The sequence below is a fragment of the Lynx rufus genome, unplaced genomic scaffold (assembly GCF_022079265.1).
Source record: "Lynx rufus isolate CCGP_SWC_20201006 ecotype Redwood Valley unplaced genomic scaffold, mLynRuf1.p SCAF_4, whole genome shotgun sequence".
Lineage (NCBI taxonomy): Eukaryota > Metazoa > Chordata > Mammalia > Carnivora > Felidae > Lynx > Lynx rufus.
In genome coordinates, this window is record NW_025814856.1 from 127,257,950 (window position 1) to 127,274,131 (window position 16,182).

Below are 16,182 nucleotides of genomic sequence, written 5' to 3' on the forward strand. Positions count from 1 at the left end.
GCTGTTTAAATGCAGATCACCTGGCCCCCGCCTGGAGTTACTAACTCAGTAGGTTGAGAGGGGCCTGGGAATATGCATGTTTCATGAATTCCCAGCCGATACCGATGATGACACTTTGACTAGCTGACTTTAGGCTCCAGAGGCCTTCTCTGAGAGTCATAAGCATGGAGAGCAATGGAAGCCTGTGTCCCTTCTTCCTTTGCATGCTAACCCTTGCGATCACAGTGGCGTTGCCCGGAATGGGAGTGTTGAAGTGGGGCTGGCGTTTACAGCGTGAACGGGAGATTCACCTGTCTTCAGGTATCTGAAGGCTCTCTGAGGGTTAGGAAAGATGTGATTTGTGGCTCCTACATGTTGCAGTTCCCAGCACAGCAGGGTCCTGCGGGTTCTCTAATCTGGGTGGCTGGCTGATCACCGGAGGGGGTATCTAAAAATAGAGCCTCCCCAGGGTGCATCCTGAGAGATTTGGGTGAGCAGCCAGGTGCGGGACTCCCTGCGTGGAGAAGAGCGAAGCACCAGATGGGCTTTCGGAGCTTCTCTCCTTTTTAATGATTCTCAGATTCAGCTCTAATGATCACTCAGCAAGCAAATGATTCCCTGGCAGGAAATCGGACCCTTTGTGGAGTCCATTTCCTCGCTAGATTCCCTAAAGTTATAGTCAATACATTCCGGCTGCATTTTCCAAAGTGCTTCATTTCCCATCCAAGGATGGCTTCCAGCCAAGACCATCTGGCCAAGGGGATTCATCTGGGGTGAAGGCCCTCATTAGGAATAGCACACTGTCCATGGTCGGGAACCGATAAAAGCCCTAATGATCAAATCCCAAAGAGAACACTTCTCAGGCAAACTCAAAGTGAGGTTAAAATTGAGGCAATTATTTAGATAATCAGCTGCAAGGAGCAGTCCCCCCGCCCCCAATTTGTGTGTCATACACGGACGGACTGGGGAGTGCCTTCTTCCCTGGCGTTTCCTGGTTCACCAGCAGAGGCTTGGTGAGTGTCAGGGGGCACGGTGCTCAGCGTCAGCTGAGCTTTATAAAGGCGACTCTGGGAGGTGCCGGGTGGCTCAGTCGGTTGAGGGCTTGATTCTTGATTTTGGCTCAGGTCATGACCTCACAGTTCGTGAGTTGAGCCCTGCATCAGGCTCTGCACTGACATTGCCGAGGCTGCTTGGGATTCTCTCTCTCTCTCTCTCTCTCTCTCTCTCTCTCTCTCTCTCTCTCTCTCTCTCTCAAAATAAATAAACTTAATAAAACAATTTTTTTAAAGGTGACTTGGGTACAGTGTCTGTTCTTTATGTTATCTGCTATCAGGGAAAGGCAGACACTTAACCGTCTAACTGGAAAGGCAGAACCCCAAGAACAGCACATCTCTTTTTTGTTTCTTTAAGATTTTTGAAAGTTTATTTATTTTGAGATAGAGGGTGCAAGCACGAGCTGGGGAGGGGCAGAGAGAGAGACCGAATCCCAAGCAGGCTCTGCCCACTGTCACCACAGAGTGCAATGCGGGGCTTGATCTCATGAACCGTGAGATCATGACCTGAGCCGAAATCAAGAGTAGGATGCTTAACCAATGGAGCCACCCAGGCGCCCCTGCTCTTCTTTTTTTTTTTTTCTTTAAGTTTATTTATTTTGAGAGAGAATGGCACGTATCTAAAGTAGACCTCCTGCCATGCTTCCTCCCTTGCCCAGGGAGGGATGCTCATCTTCCCTCCTAAAGCTACGCAGTGTGAGGCCCCGCCCAGGAGGGGCCAGGAATGCAGCTCTCTGCAGCTGAGGTGCTCCTACAGAGGGCTGGCAGCTGACAGCTGTTTGCCCACAGCACTGGCTGCCTCTGGGGCAGAGGCTTGTGATGAGGGTCTGGCCAGCTGCAGTTCTCCAACCTTCGCAGGGATCAGAATCACCTGCAGGGCGGGCTCGTTAACAACAGGTCACCGGGCCTCACTCGCCTTTCTGATCCAGTCGGTCTAGGATCAGACCCTGGCCGGAGGCTTTCTAACGAACTCCCAGGTGATGTTGAAGCTCCTGGGCCTCGGGCCGTACTTTAGGAACCACAGGGATAGCAGCTGTCAGCATGGCCATCACAACTTAGCCAGAGGACACATGGAGGGTGACTGAATGACAGAGAGGCAGGAAGACTTCACGGCTCTGCTGGTGACCCAGGTGAGAGAAGATGGGGCTCCGAAACAGGCCACGGCCAGGGGACTAGAGAACAAAAAGAGGGAGCTCCGGACCCATGAGGCGGTGGAATCAGTGGGCCAGGCCGGAGGAGGAGAGGGACGAGTCAGAGCAGCTCTAAGGATGGAAATACCAGGAACTGAGATAGACATGGGGGGAGGGGAACGGCAGGTCCCTTTGTGACCCCGTTGGGCTTGTGGTTCTGTGGAGACATTCAGGTAGAAATGTTAAAAAGGTTGTCGAAATGCCGTTCACACCTTGGGAGAGAAATCTGAGCCGCAGTTACAGGTTTGGGGGCCTTCGGGACAGAGGTGTAAGCTGAAGCACTGGAGCGAAGTGAGGTTAGTTGAGGACAGCTCACAGGGGAGGGGGTGGAGAGGCGCCTAGGGGAGCCAGAAGACTCACTTTGTAGGGCCGGACACAGAAACGGGTGACTGGCATGCTCCGACTTGCATGACACACGGTGTCCCCCCAGAAGGGGCGGAATCCGATGCTGGAGCATCTCACAAACGAAACCCAAATATGACAAACGCTGGGGCCCCCTCAAAGGAACCGTCGTCAGGGGGCTGGCTTGTGACTGAGGCGTGAGTTCGAGGAGCTGGTCCACCTCTTTGGGAGCACGTAGTTTGTTAACCCTTCATTTACTTGGCCGGTGCAGTTGTCTTTTGCCTTGGTGATCAAGTCCCTCTGTGGTTCCCATGCCATTTTGGAGGAGCCGCGCAAGCGAAAAGAAGCACAGCCTATAAACACACGTGGGGTGTCGGAGCCACGACAGCGGGGCTTTCTTCTCGGAAGAGCATCAAAGCGAAAATATGGTGGTTCTAGATGGAGCGGGGCGGGGGGGGGGGGGCGGCTTTTCCACCTGTGAGCTAGGCTCGGGGGAGAAAAGACCCCCACGTATTCCTCTTCCTTCCTCCACGTTTGGTATCTAGACCCTCCTGGGACCTTGAAACCACCGGTTTTACAAGGATCGAAAGGATTCTGACAGCTTGTTTTGAGCTATCTGTGCTAGAATGCTACAAAGCGAATTGATTACTATGAACTGAGAGCCCCCCCCCCCCCAGGTGATAATTGTGCGTTTATAGGTAGTTTGCTTTTTAATTTGTGGGGCTTTTTTAGTCCTCTGCGTCTTCACGAACCCTAAGAACAGAGATGAAGTCCGACCAGCCTCTGAATAAGGCTGATGAGTCAGGCTCAGGCATTTCCTGGCTCCTCCGGCTGCCCCCAGCTGGGTGTGCTTTCGGTACGAACACACACCAACTTGTGCTCTGTCTTTGCAGTTCTGTACGGAGCTAAACCAGCCTCTCCTGCCCAACATCCGCAAGTGGAAGCAGCCCCGGGGATGCTGGAAGGCCGTTGTCGCCGAGATGCCCTCCACGCCGCTCCAGAAGGTACCTTCGTCTGCAAAACTTGGATTTTATCTCCGTTTTGTGGAAACCTTTCTTTTCCCTAATCACAGACATTTAAAACTTTCCTTTGCCAACATCCCTGGTGCAATTTTGTGTTGCTGCACATTTCTTAGCTCTTTGCTATTCGTTGCAAAATGCCCTGGTTCTTGCTTCATGTTTCGATCGGGAATGGACGGCTGCCCAGGCGGAAACGGGGGTTTGGGGTATTGGGAGGAGAGGAGAAATCCTGTCTGGAGCCAAGGCTGCAAATGGGGTATTTCTGTCCTTTGTCCTCTTAATCCTGTCGCCACAGTTCTATCCTCTGCCAAGTTTGTGGAGAGCCCATTGTTCATTGACTGAAAACTTCAAATTCACTTAATTCATAGGCGAAGCATTTGCCTTTGGTGGTAGAAATTGTGCACATGGAAATGTTCTGTGGACATTTTGAGCAGATTTTAATTTTGAGTCTTCTTTCGTTGGTATTTCCCCTGTGGCTGTAGGTAAATCACTGTAAGGGTATGTTTTCACTCTGACAGATCTATTCAAGACTGAGGTTTTTACTCATTTGGAATGTTTGATATTAGTGGGGTTTTAGATTTTAAAATAGAGTTCTGGTAGCTAATCTTGAGTTGGAAATTGTGTCATCACATGGTTTTTCTATAAATGCAGATGTTGTATTTCTTTCTCTCTAGTATATCCAACATGTTTATAAACACACAAATAGCATTTATGTGAGGGATATTGAGATTTGGAACTTTTAAATTATAAATATGTACTGGCTTAAAGTTATCTGATTAATTATTGACAATAAGCTCTCTTTTTTAGCCACGACTTAAAAAGGTGATATAAATCTTATTTCTCCGGGATTTATGTTTTGGAGTGTAAATTGTTACTGTAGGCGATAGCCAGTGTACTTTCCCCATAGGCTGGAAATTAAGCCAACTTGGAACGTGTCTAGTCTTTACCTCTGTAGCCCTTGGTTGTTCCTACTCAGTCTACATAGAAATAACACTACCACCTTGCCTTTTTCTTTAATGTTATTTATTTTGAGAGAGAGCGAGAGAGTGAGCATGAGTGGGTGAGGGGCAGAGAGAGGGAGAGCGAGAATCCCAAGCAGGCTCCACACTGTCCGCACAGAGCCTGATGTGGGACTTGAAATCATGAAACCATGAGATCACTACCTGAGCCGAAACTAAGAGTCAGACGCTTAACCGACTGAGCCACCCAGGCGCAACCCCCCTTGCCCCGCCCACACCTTGCCTTTTTTAAAAAAATAGTATCTTTTAGGTGGGTTCATTAGGATCTTATAGTCCATTTAACACTCTTTATTTGTCCGCTGAAAAATTAGAAAGGTTACTGCATGCCAGGCACTTTGCTACATGCCAGATAGACATCGGTAAGAAAAACAGACCTGGTGACGCAGCCCTGCCTGTTTTCACTCATTGTGAGCCCAGGGCAGGGATTCAACCTGAGCTGATGGAGCCCCTCCCTCCAGGAGCTCACAGCCTGTTGGAGGGACGAGGCAGGAAACCCTGCTCCAGCTTGGGGCATCAAGGCCATTGGAGAACAGTGTGCCGTTGCAAGGAGACCCGAGTTCAAGCCACTTAACCTTCTCAGCTTCCGTTCCTTCATTTCTAAAACGGGAGCAGTAGCCCCTTCCTTAAGTCACTGGGTGGCTGTAGGATTTAAAAAGATAATGTGCATTGAAATGCTTTATTAACTGCACATAAGCCAGGGCCTGGCAGCGTCCACGTGAGGCGGCAGGCTGTGCCAGGCTGCAAGGCTGTGCCCACGCACTTGTTGCTGTGGAGGGTTGTGGGCCTCGTGTGGACAAATCTTCTGGTCTCTCAAGATGCACGTACCTGGATTTTAATGCAACATTTACTGAATCTTAAATATGGGCAGATAACCTAAAAATTCTTTAAACACTGTTTGATAAATTGTATCTGTGAGTGGCACACGTTCGATCTCTACCCGAGACTCTACCCGAGACGGAGATGGGAGAGGGGTAGCTGCACCTGCCGTCTGCCCCATGCGTGCAGTGACGTCCACGCGCCTCTCTTCTGTTCTCGGGTCCTCACCCCACAGCTGGAGGGACAGCTGCACATGAGAAATTGCGATCTGTAAAGACAAAACGACTTGCCCCAAAGTCCTCTAGCCGCCGCCAGGTGGAGTCAGCCCCGAACCCCATTTTAGGGCTCTGGCTCTAACACCTGATCTCCCGTGGCCCGGCTTGGAGGCACAGCAGTTCTTCTGGAGGTGGGGCCTCCTGGGTCCCGGGGCTGGGAGACGCTCCCAGGAACAACCGGTCCTGCTGGGAACGTGGGTGAGCAGGTGTGAAGGGCCGCATTGAACACGAAGGTGCCTACCGGGAGGGCCCCTCGGGCAGTGGGTCGTGCACACTGGGGAGCCACTGAAGGTTCTTCAGCAGAGCTGACCACCTGAACGGTACTTTAGGAAGGTTACTCTGGCACCACTGCTTGAGAAGCAGTAAAGGGGGGATAACCCTCCCGAACCAAAAGGGCAAATCCCGTTTCCCTCACTTTGTACCCAAGGAAACAGGTTTAGAAAAGTGGGGGGGGGGGGGCTCCCGTAGTCCCGCAGCTGAGTGACACAGGTGGCCCTGAGATCCGGCTCTTCCGATTCTTAAGCTGGTGCTCTCTCCAGTGGGCGGGCAGGCCTATGGTTCTATAAATACCAAAGCATGCAGAACACAGTTCCCTGTTCGCCCCTTCCCTCCTCCTCAACACAAGTTGGTCTCGTTGAGGTGCTGAGCCCAGCAAGGCATGCGGCTGGAATCCAGCCGATGTTGGGGACTCAGCAGAGGCCACTTAGGTTGTGCAGAGTCACTTCCTCTCTTTTCGCAACGAGCACCACCGGCCCCTCCAGCGATGCCACGGGTCCCGCTGCCAATCTCGGGCGGCAGAGCCTCTAGATGCTGGAGTGGGGTGGGAGAGGAAGCTTTTCCTCTTTGCAGAAGGCCCCCAGGGATAGCAGTGAGAGGCTGGCAGATTCTGAAGCCGGAGATGGCAGCGTTTAGCACCAAGCCCTGGGACACTCCTGACATGACTCTCTGGCCCTCATGGGGCCCTGCACTGGGGCTGCAGACTTGTCCACCCGCAGAGGGCCCTTGACCACTTCTAAACCACTGTGACTCTTAGCACTGACCTCCATTCATCCAGCAAATACTGAGGATTTGCTAGGTGCTGATTGTTGTATGCAGCCACTAATTGGTAAGCAAAGCCTACCGCTGAGAGTCTTCTATTTGATTCTCAGCATTGCTGCTTACCAGCTGTGGGATTTTAGGGAAGTTACTTGACCTCTCTGAGCAGCTGAGCCCCTGCCTGGTAGACAGGGATATGAGTGTCTGTGCTTAGTTGGAGCCTCCCTTCACTTCACCCCAAAGAGATAACAGCCTAGGCCCCTCTGGCTCCTTAACATAAAACTCTGAAATTGGCAGCATGGGAAATTTGGGGCTGGGGGCAAGGAGGAATGTGCTGTGGCTTTAGGGGTGTGCTTTTGTTTCTGAAACAGTCTCTGTGCATGTGATCTCAGGACCCAGTGCAGAACCAACCACTGCCCACCCCCCCCCCCCAAATCTCCTCCTGGCTTCCCCTGCCTCTTCCCCCAGCGTGGGGCTGAATCCTGATTCAGACTGATAGCTGTTCCTCTCCCGCAGGGGGCTGGATTCTCTGGATTCCTGTGGGACTCTGCGGCCGGGGTGGAGCTGAGAGACGCCACCTCGCAGGAAAGTTCACCTGGCAACGGGCATGGGAAGCCCACGGGTCCCAGCCCGTACCTTGCGAGGTTCAAGGTACCATTCCATGTTTCTGTGAAGGTCTACTTCTAAAAGCTGGGGGGTGGGGTGGGGGGTCCCTTTCTAAACTGAGATCCAGAGCGGCCTCACCTTTTTGTCTTGATTTCATTCTCTTTGAGGGTCAGGTCAGCATGTCCTCCTGGGGTTCCCTTGGCCGGTGAACTTGTCCAGAACAGGAATGAGAGGGATTGGGGGCGGGGGGTGGGGGGCGGTGAGGACTCTAGCTCTGATAACTCTGGCATCTGGGCACAGAAGATCAAATGGCTGGCTCCCAAACCTAACGCGCGTCAGAATCACCTGGGGGGCTTGTCTTAAAATCAGGGATTCCTGGACCGTCCCCCAAACACACAGAATTTCTGGGACAGGGCCCCGGACTGCCTGTTTTTCAAAGGGACCTTCAGTGCTTCTTCATTCCTCTGGCATTTGGAGATCACTGGATTAGAGGACAGCAGAATGGGTTCTGAGGACATGCTTCTCCTTACCAGGAGGTGGAAGGGTGGGGTGGGGGGTTGGGGGTGGGGAGGAGAAGACCCTCAAGGGGTCATCTGGGTTTGGAGGGGTTCAAGAGGAGCTTCTGGGTTGTGGAGTCAGGGCAGTCCCACCACTGACCTCTCCAGATGAGCCCTTCCCTACGTGAGCATCGATAGGAGCAGGGGGACTGATCTGAGCTGTCTCTTTGATTCCTCCGGATGCACCTGGGATACGTCATGAACAACAGTCAGAAGCTGGGCATTAGGAGGAAAAAAGAAGCCAGCAGCCAAAATAGATCTCCCAGTCGGCACTCAATTGACCTTATCCCCATGGCACTTACCTGTGAAATGCAGGGTCAGGCAAGAGTGGTCCCTTGCCACAGAGCCTAGCAAGCTACCTGCTGGGTGTTTGAGCACCCCCTGCCCCCCCCCCCACTTCTGTGTGCTCCAGAGCAGTTCTGGAGCCTGAGAGTTGCCTCAAATCACAGCACGGTCTCTGGCGGCATGTGGCAGGGGCAGCCTCTGTGCTGGGAGCTGTGTTGGTTGCAGCCGGGATCTGGACCAGGCTCTGCCCCCGGCTGCAAAGTTGCTGGGGTTCTGTGTGCACACGCACGCCTGGGGGTGCCTGTGGTTGTGCTTAGGAGATTGATGTGCAAAATCTGCCAGATTTTTTAAAACCTCCTAGTGCTGCCCTGGATTTCTGTTTTATGTAGTGGCCGCAGTTGCTTTGACCTAGCAGGGCAACAGCCAGACCAACCGGTGTCTCCAATTTTGTTTATTTATTTTTTAACGTTTATTCATTTTTGAGAGAGAGAGAGAGAGTGCGAGTGGGGGAGGGGCAGAGCGAGGGAGACACAGAATCTGGAGCAGGCTCCAGGTTCTCCTCCTAGGCAGGGTTTCCCTGCCTGTGGCCTTAAGGTGGTTTCTCTGTGGTCGGAGCCACAGCTGCAGAGGGCTCTCCAGGCTGGGTGGTGGTGATGGTGAACTGGGGTCATGTCTGTAAGATGAAATGAAGTGAAGCCTTCACTTCCTGGGGGCTCCCCCTGCACCCCTGTCCTTCCTGGCAGTATTTAGCGTTTGCCACCATGACAAATGGAAGGGCAGGATTGCCAAAACCCGAGCAGCTGAGCAAAGCTGCCGTGCCCAGGAGACCCATCTCTGTGTGTTTCTGTACCTGCCCACCACGACACCTGCCCTGGGGACCCAGGGCTGCGACGTATCCGATGCTGCCAGGCTTCAGCCAGCTTTCCTGTTCCTTTGAAATCTGGTGAAAGTGAGCAGCAGGGCACAGTGGTCTCCAGAGAGAAGAGAACACAAAGGGGGCGGGTAGGTGGGATGTGTGTGGGGTGGGGAAGGAAGTGGGTCCCAGCGGTGGGTCCTGGCAGAGGGATCACGGTCTGGCCCTAGAGTGTAAGACCCCAGTCTTGCTTAACCACCAGCTGCGGGAACCACCGCCTCCTGTTTTGTGGTTGCTTACAAGGAAAAAACAAAAAACAAAACCTGACCTTTCCAGATGCACCTGGTTTTCCAGACCCTAAGTTGGAATGGGGGTGTGATGTCCTACAGGGGCCTCAAAAGAATCCAAGCGCGATCTGTCTTGCATTATCTCTTGGAGTGTGAGCTTGCCTTGTTTGTGTTTGCTGTTGTCAACATCGTGCAGGAAGCTGTTCCTAAGTCAGAAGCAACGAATACAGGAAATATGAGCATCTGAGCCTGTCCCTGTTGCTTTGTTTCTTCTTGCCTAGGTGGGAAGCAATGACTTGACCCTTGTGAACCTTCACCTGGCATCCATGATCCTCCCAGGGGGCGACAATCCAAGCAGGAATCACAGTGACAGCCACCGCTTGGCTACCTTTGCACAGACCTTGCAGGAAACCCTGAAAGGTAGGAGATTGTCTTTATCCTCAGCTGGGCCGACAAGTCCCACTTCTGCAGGGGGCAGGCAGGGGACTGCCTCTTCGGAGCATCCCTCCGATCCCTTAGGCTGACAGGGCTGTCAGCAGCAGTGCATGCTGGGGGCACAGAAGACCGTCTGTCACAGCCCCTGCATCTCGTGGAGCCCAGCCACCCCTGTGCATGGTGACACCTCCGTCTCTGGGCCTACCATGCACGCTCCACACTGTCAGCTTTGGGGCTTTTCAGCCTCTCTTTGATGGAAAGGATTAAGGGGGAAAAAAGTGACGACACCCTCCCCCGTGACAAGTCCTCCTGCGTTCAGCTGCTGCTGTGGTAATGCCACCTGCAGATTGGCATGTGCTCGTCTTGTGAAGGAAAGACAGTTGGTGACTGGGAAAGTCCTGATTAGCACAAGGTAGATTTTTTTCTCCCTGCTGGGATGCAGATCAGCCCGGAGCTCTCAGAAAACCCACACTTAATCTTGGCTCCTTCAGTCGCTGTAGGACCTCAGGGAAATCACCACACTACTTGTAGCCCGTCCAGTCAGGGACTGGCCAGTGCTCGCCTCAACCGGGGCGGCTGGGGAGGCGTGGTGGTGATCTGTGGATGTACCGGGCACACAGTGAGGGCTCAGCGGACACGAGCTGACTCAAAACATACCAGAGGATTAAGAGAGCAGTGAAAAGAGCAGAGCTTCAGTAGGAAGTGGGCTCTCTGTTTCCAGGCTCTGCCCCACCAATACAGAAATTTTCCCGTGTGCAGGTTGACCAGAAGGAAGAGTTAACACTGCTGTAAAGACTGGGCTTTTTGGCTGGACTTTTCAGAGCCCTGCCCTTCTCTAGGTGGGCGTTTACAGCCGGAGGCCCAGAATTGTCTTAACGTGTTCTTGAGTTTTCACCAATAGTCTCTAGTTTTCTAAGCCTTGTCCGTGTTAGATTGGCCCCTCACAGGGGTGACTCGTGAGAATTTGGCTATAAAAATAATTTGGTCAAATTAGAGCTTTACATTTGAAAAAGACTTTTTGATTGTAGTAAAACATACGTAACAGACACCATTTACCGTTTTTTTTAAGCGTTTGGTGGCAGTACGTACATTTACATGGTTTTACAACCATGATGTCCATCCGTCTGCAAGACTTCTTCATCTTCCCAAACCGAAACTCTGTGCCCGTTCAACATGAGCTCCCCACCGCCTCCTTCCCCAGCCCCCAGCAGCCACCCTTCTACTTTCTGTCTCTATGGATTGGAGCACTCTAGGTACCTCGTACAAATGGAGTCATGCGGTATTTGTCCTCTCGCGGCTGGCTTACTTCACTTACATCGTGTCTTTATGGTTCATCCATGTTGTAGTATGTGTCACAATTTCCTTCCATTTTGGGCTCCTGGGTGGCTCGGTCGTTAAGCATCTGACTTTGGCTCGGGTCATGATCTCACTGTTCGTGAGTTTGGGCCCCACATCAGGTGAGTGTGAGCCCCGCTTCAGGCGAGCCCCTAATAGAAGCTTCTCTATCTCTTTCTCTCTCTCTCTCTCTCTCTCTGCCCCTTGCTCACATGCACATGCTCTTTCTCTCTCTCTCTCTCTCAAAAAAAATTCCTTCCTTTTTAAGGCGAAATACTGTTCTGTTGTGTATATATACTGCATTTTGTTTATCCATTCATTGGTCGGTGAATACCTAGTTTCCATCTTTTGGCTGTTGTGAATAATGCTGCTGTGGATGTCGATAGGCAACTTACATTGTGAGCCAGGATGTGCTGTGACTAGCATTCTACTTAAATCAGGGGTCTTCAGGCTAAAAAGAAAAGTCACTAAGATGTCTGAGCTGAGATACTCCATCCAAGAAGCAGCTCTGTGGGAAATTGTTCACCCACAGCTTGTCTCTAGCCTATTAAAAAGATGACTTCATAGCATTTAAAATCTGTGGACGTTTCTGTTCTCAACCTCAAGCTTTTCCTTGTCTGTACACGGAAGCAGAAAAAAAAAGATGCCAGTTCATAACTTCTCTGATAACGTCTCACTGTTTTTTCTGACATCCAGAGCGCGGTCAGGTTTTCATTCCAAGTTGCCAAGGGACTGTTGACCCATAGCCCGGCTCGCCTTGACTTGTCCGGGTATGGACAGTGACTCATGTTCCCAGTGCCCTTGTGCTTATAACTAATATCCAGTTGTTAACTGGTGACACAGCAGACCCAAGGGTTCAGGAAGTTCTCGAGCGTGCCCAAGGTGCAAGGGCAAATTGATTATTAGCAGAGGTGGCTGAGCTAAAACAAAGACTAAGCTTTTATTCCACAGCTATCAGAGCAAACAGAGCCAATTTGATTAGCGAACTCTGGGCCTTTCTGCCTTTGTCTGGAATGCGCATCTGGGTTGACCTCAGCGTGTGGTGTGCCAGTCCTCTGATGGGATGGCTTTCTTTCAGACCCCCCGGGGCTCTCTCTGTGAACTCAGCGTGAAACAGGGTGCATAGTATGGCTTGGCATCTGGGTAGGACTATCCCTCAGTGGAGACCAGCTCCTGCTATTGTCACTGGCGTCCTGTAAATCTAGGAACTATCTGAGGAAGTCAGCCCCAAGCATCCTCCCTGCCGCTCCTGGGAACTAAGGATCCCATCCCAGGCGGATGGCTTTTTAGGAGAATTCAGGCCTCTGTGCACCTGTGGATTCTCGGAGGCAACGACTGTGCTTGCTGCCAGCACAGAGCCCAACGTGGTGCTTGAACCCACAAAACCGAGAGACCTGAGCCGAAACGCAAGAGTCAGATGTGTAACTGTCCGAGCCACCCAGACGCCCCATCACGGAGAGCAATTTAACCAAAAGCAGATGAGTTGTGAGAGACCTGGATGTGCGCATTCAGAAAGAGCTGTGGTGTTGTCATTCCTGAAGTCACACGGAGCTGTGTCTGCTGACCTCTGACACCAGCATCTCTCCTGGTTTCAGAATCGCTTTTGACCCAAACTTTTTCAGGTCTGCGTCCCAATGAAAACGTGTCTCGTTATATGGGAACGTCCTGCCTCATTTCTCCTAACCTTCGGCTTTTCTTGTTATTTAGTAAACGTAGCATCCTTGTCTTTTCTCCTTTCAAAAAGTACACCTTAATTCTGGGGGCTTTCCTCGTGCCTCATTCACCCATTTGTTCCATACGTGCTTATCGAGAGTCTGCCGTGCAGCAGGCACTGTTCCAGGCACATGGGGTTTTGTGATGAACAGCCGCCCACGTCCTCATGGCTCTCGCATTCTAGCCCTTTATGAAGAGCCGTGAGCTTGAGGGCTGGCAAGCCACTCAGCCTCTCAGAGACTTAGCTTCTTACCTGTGGAGAAGGCCCAATACCAGGTGAAGGCTCATGGATGGCCAGGATGAAGGCTCATGGATGGCCTTAGCACTGGCCAGGTAGGAGTTGTTCATTTTATTCTCAAGTCTGCTTTCCTGTTGAAGTTGGCACTGATTTCTCAAGTCATGTTGAGATGTTGTTGACATACAGCCTAGGGGTACCATTACATCTCTGTAGGCCACAGGTGGAACCCCAGGAGGGTCTTCCATCACACCCCCTTTTGTCCCTCATGGTTCCCAGAGCGGGTGTCATCTGCAGTGCACGAGTGCCCTCTGCTGGTGGCTTTTGTCATTTCACTTCAGATGTCTTTGCCTCTAGCCATTATTGCTGAAACACGTTGGTCTCCCGGAGAAAGACTTCCAGCAGGTCTCGGATACCTTGCGCTCTCGTTTATGAACTGCCTTTCTTAAAGACTCCCTTGAAAGCTAGGACAGACACCCTGCTAGCCACGATAATGTGGCTCCCCTGAAGGGAATCTCGAGACGGCAGAAGTATGGGAATCCCAGAGCCTAGCTGGGGTCCACTGTCCTCTCAGAATGTCTGCTCCCTCCGGGAAGTACTTTGTGATGACTCAGTACTTCGTGATGATTAAGTTGCTTTAGTGAACATCAAACAATGGTAGAAATGTTGAAAATAAGGGGAAGAACCTCTCACTCTGGCCCTGTATTAGTCTGCTAGCGCTGCCATGACAAAATACTATATTCTGGGTGGCTTAGACAATAGGAATGTATTTCTTCACAGTTCTGGAGGTTGGAAGTCTGAGATCAAGGTGTCAGAGGGATGATTTCCTTGACTTGTAGATGGCCACCCTCTTGTATTATTTGCATGTTTTTTCCCCCCCACTGTGCCCAATAAATGTTTTTTCCAGCTCTTGTTAAATATCTGGACAAGACCCTCAGGCTTTTTCTGCCATGAGATTTGGGACACCTGAGCTGGAACAGAGGCGATCTCTGCTTCACGTATCTTTCCTTTTCCAAACGGGTTACAAACCTACTCTTAAACTTTTGCGCATATTTTGGTTTTATGTTTGTTTGTTGTACGTGGTATTGGGAAAAATTGGAAGAATGAGAACCATATGCATTCCTAACCCTGGGGAGTCCAATCAGAGAATCAGGATCCCACTTAGTGGGTTATAGTCAATATTGGGTTTACCTCCCACGACCTCTTAAATACCTGATTTTCTTTGTTCTACCTCCAGGAGAAAAAGACATGATTGTTTTAGGAGATTTTGGCCAGGGACCTGACAGCAGTGACTATGATATCTTAAGGAAAGAAAAATTCTACCACCTGGTCCCTGCACACACCTTCACCAACATCAGCACCAAGAACCCCCAAGGCTCAAAGTCTTTGGACAACATCTGGATCAGTAAAAGCTTAAAGAAGGTTTTCACAGGTAAAGCAGAAGTCACTCGTTCTTTTTCCTGTTCAGAAATGGTGTAAGAGAGACCCGTCTGAACTGATAGTTCCAGGTCCTTTGCTTTGGTAACTCTGGTCAGGAGTTCTTACCGCCTCCATGGGCATTGACAGGATTATGTATCGTTTAGGTGCCTGTATAATTATCATTCAAACAGAGCCACTTTTAAGGGCTAAGAGAGGCTGTGAAAAATAATGAAGAGGCAGTCACTGATCTTCAGGAGTGGCAAACTGACTGTGTCTCAGGCAAACCTGGTTCTAGGCCAACAGGGTACCGATTCAGAGATGAGCTGATAGCTTACTTTAATTTAAGGACACTCAGTCATTTAGCAGACACTCCTTAAGCACCATAACATCCAGGCACCGTGCTGTGGCCCGAGGCTTCCTGCCGCACTGTCTGGGCGAGGGACAGCCACTGAGGATGAGCAGACATGTCTCAGAGCCTCACAGTAGGACAGGGGACATGCTTCTCACAGACTGTATGAGGATCAGGGTGCGGTGGGGAATCTGAGCGCCGCAACGCAGCCCCCGACCGAGTCTGCTGAGCAGACTGTGGGTCAGGAAGCAATCGGTCGGAAATACGACAGTGACGGTAAGGTTTTTTGATGAATGGCGAGAACAGTGGCCCTCAATCCTGCCTGGTTGTTTCACTCAGTCCCAACATGTTGCACATATTATACTTCAGGGAGACATTCCACATTGGTGAAAGTGCAATTCTGGAGTCGCCTCTGTAGAAGCCTAACGGGCAGCCAGGGCTGAGATCTTCTCACCAGTCCAGACTGTGTGACCAGCTTCTACCTCTGTCTGGGTGACGGTTGCCTATTGGACTGTGTCGGGGAGGATCGGAAGGACGAGGGAAGCGGGTCTCAGGGGGAGTGACCGTCCTCACACTAGGCGAGATGCAGCTTGCAGAAAATGCGCGGTGGGCCGGAGAGCGGCCACAGCCTGCCCAGCTGCCAGGAGGTGCCTGCAGAGAGCGGCTCTCATCAGGAGAGCTGGACGGTTGAGAACACAGGGCCAGAAGGAAGGTAGGAATCATTTCATCCGTCCCCTTGCTGCGAAGCTAGAGACGAAGGTACAGGGAAGAGTGGCCACCATCATGGAAATGTCACGTGGGCAGGCCGTGGCTCAGCCCAGGCCTGTTCGCGCTTCCACTAACGTGACCTCGCTTCTCACTGGAGGTCTCTGGCCATGCTCCCTCACTATGCTCGCTTCTGTAACTATTCTGTTAACTATTCTGTTACTGTTTGTGTTTTGTTTTTTTAGTTTTTTTGTAATGTTTGAGAGAGAGAGACAGGGCACGAGCGGAGGAGGGGAAGAGAGAAGAAGACACAGAATCCAGAGGAAGCTCCAGGCTCGAGCTGTCAGCACAGCTCAAACTCACGAACCGCCCTGAGATCATGACCTGAACCGAAGTTGGACGCTTAACCGTTGGCTGAGCCACCCAGGCGCCCCTCACTGTTTTTTAAATATACTTGTGCTTTATATGTTTCTAAAGCATTAGAGTTTTTTTTTTTAATTTTTTTTAATGTTTATTTATTTTTGAGAGAAAGAGACAAGGGCGAGCAGGGGAGGGGCAGAGAAACACAGAATCTGAAGCAGGTTCCAGGCTCTGAGCTGTCTGCACAGAGCCTGATGCGGGGCTTGAACTCATGAACCATGAGATCATGACCTGAACCAAAGTCGGACGCTTAACT

At 51.2% G+C, this 16,182-nt stretch overlaps 1 protein-coding gene across 1 annotated transcript in view; it reads left to right on the forward strand.

Annotated features, from left to right (window-relative positions):
• EEPD1 (endonuclease/exonuclease/phosphatase family domain containing 1) overlaps positions 1-16,182 on the forward strand; it is a 112,856-nt gene that overhangs the window by 95,442 nt on the left and 1,232 nt on the right. The window contains exons 4-7 of the mRNA XM_047095773.1: positions 3,457-3,567; positions 7,244-7,378; positions 9,597-9,735; positions 14,271-14,465. Of these exons, the coding sequence (XP_046951729.1) occupies positions 3,457-3,567; positions 7,244-7,378; positions 9,597-9,735; positions 14,271-14,465 (580 nt within the window). The remainder of the gene's footprint in view (positions 1-3,456; positions 3,568-7,243; positions 7,379-9,596; positions 9,736-14,270; positions 14,466-16,182) is intronic.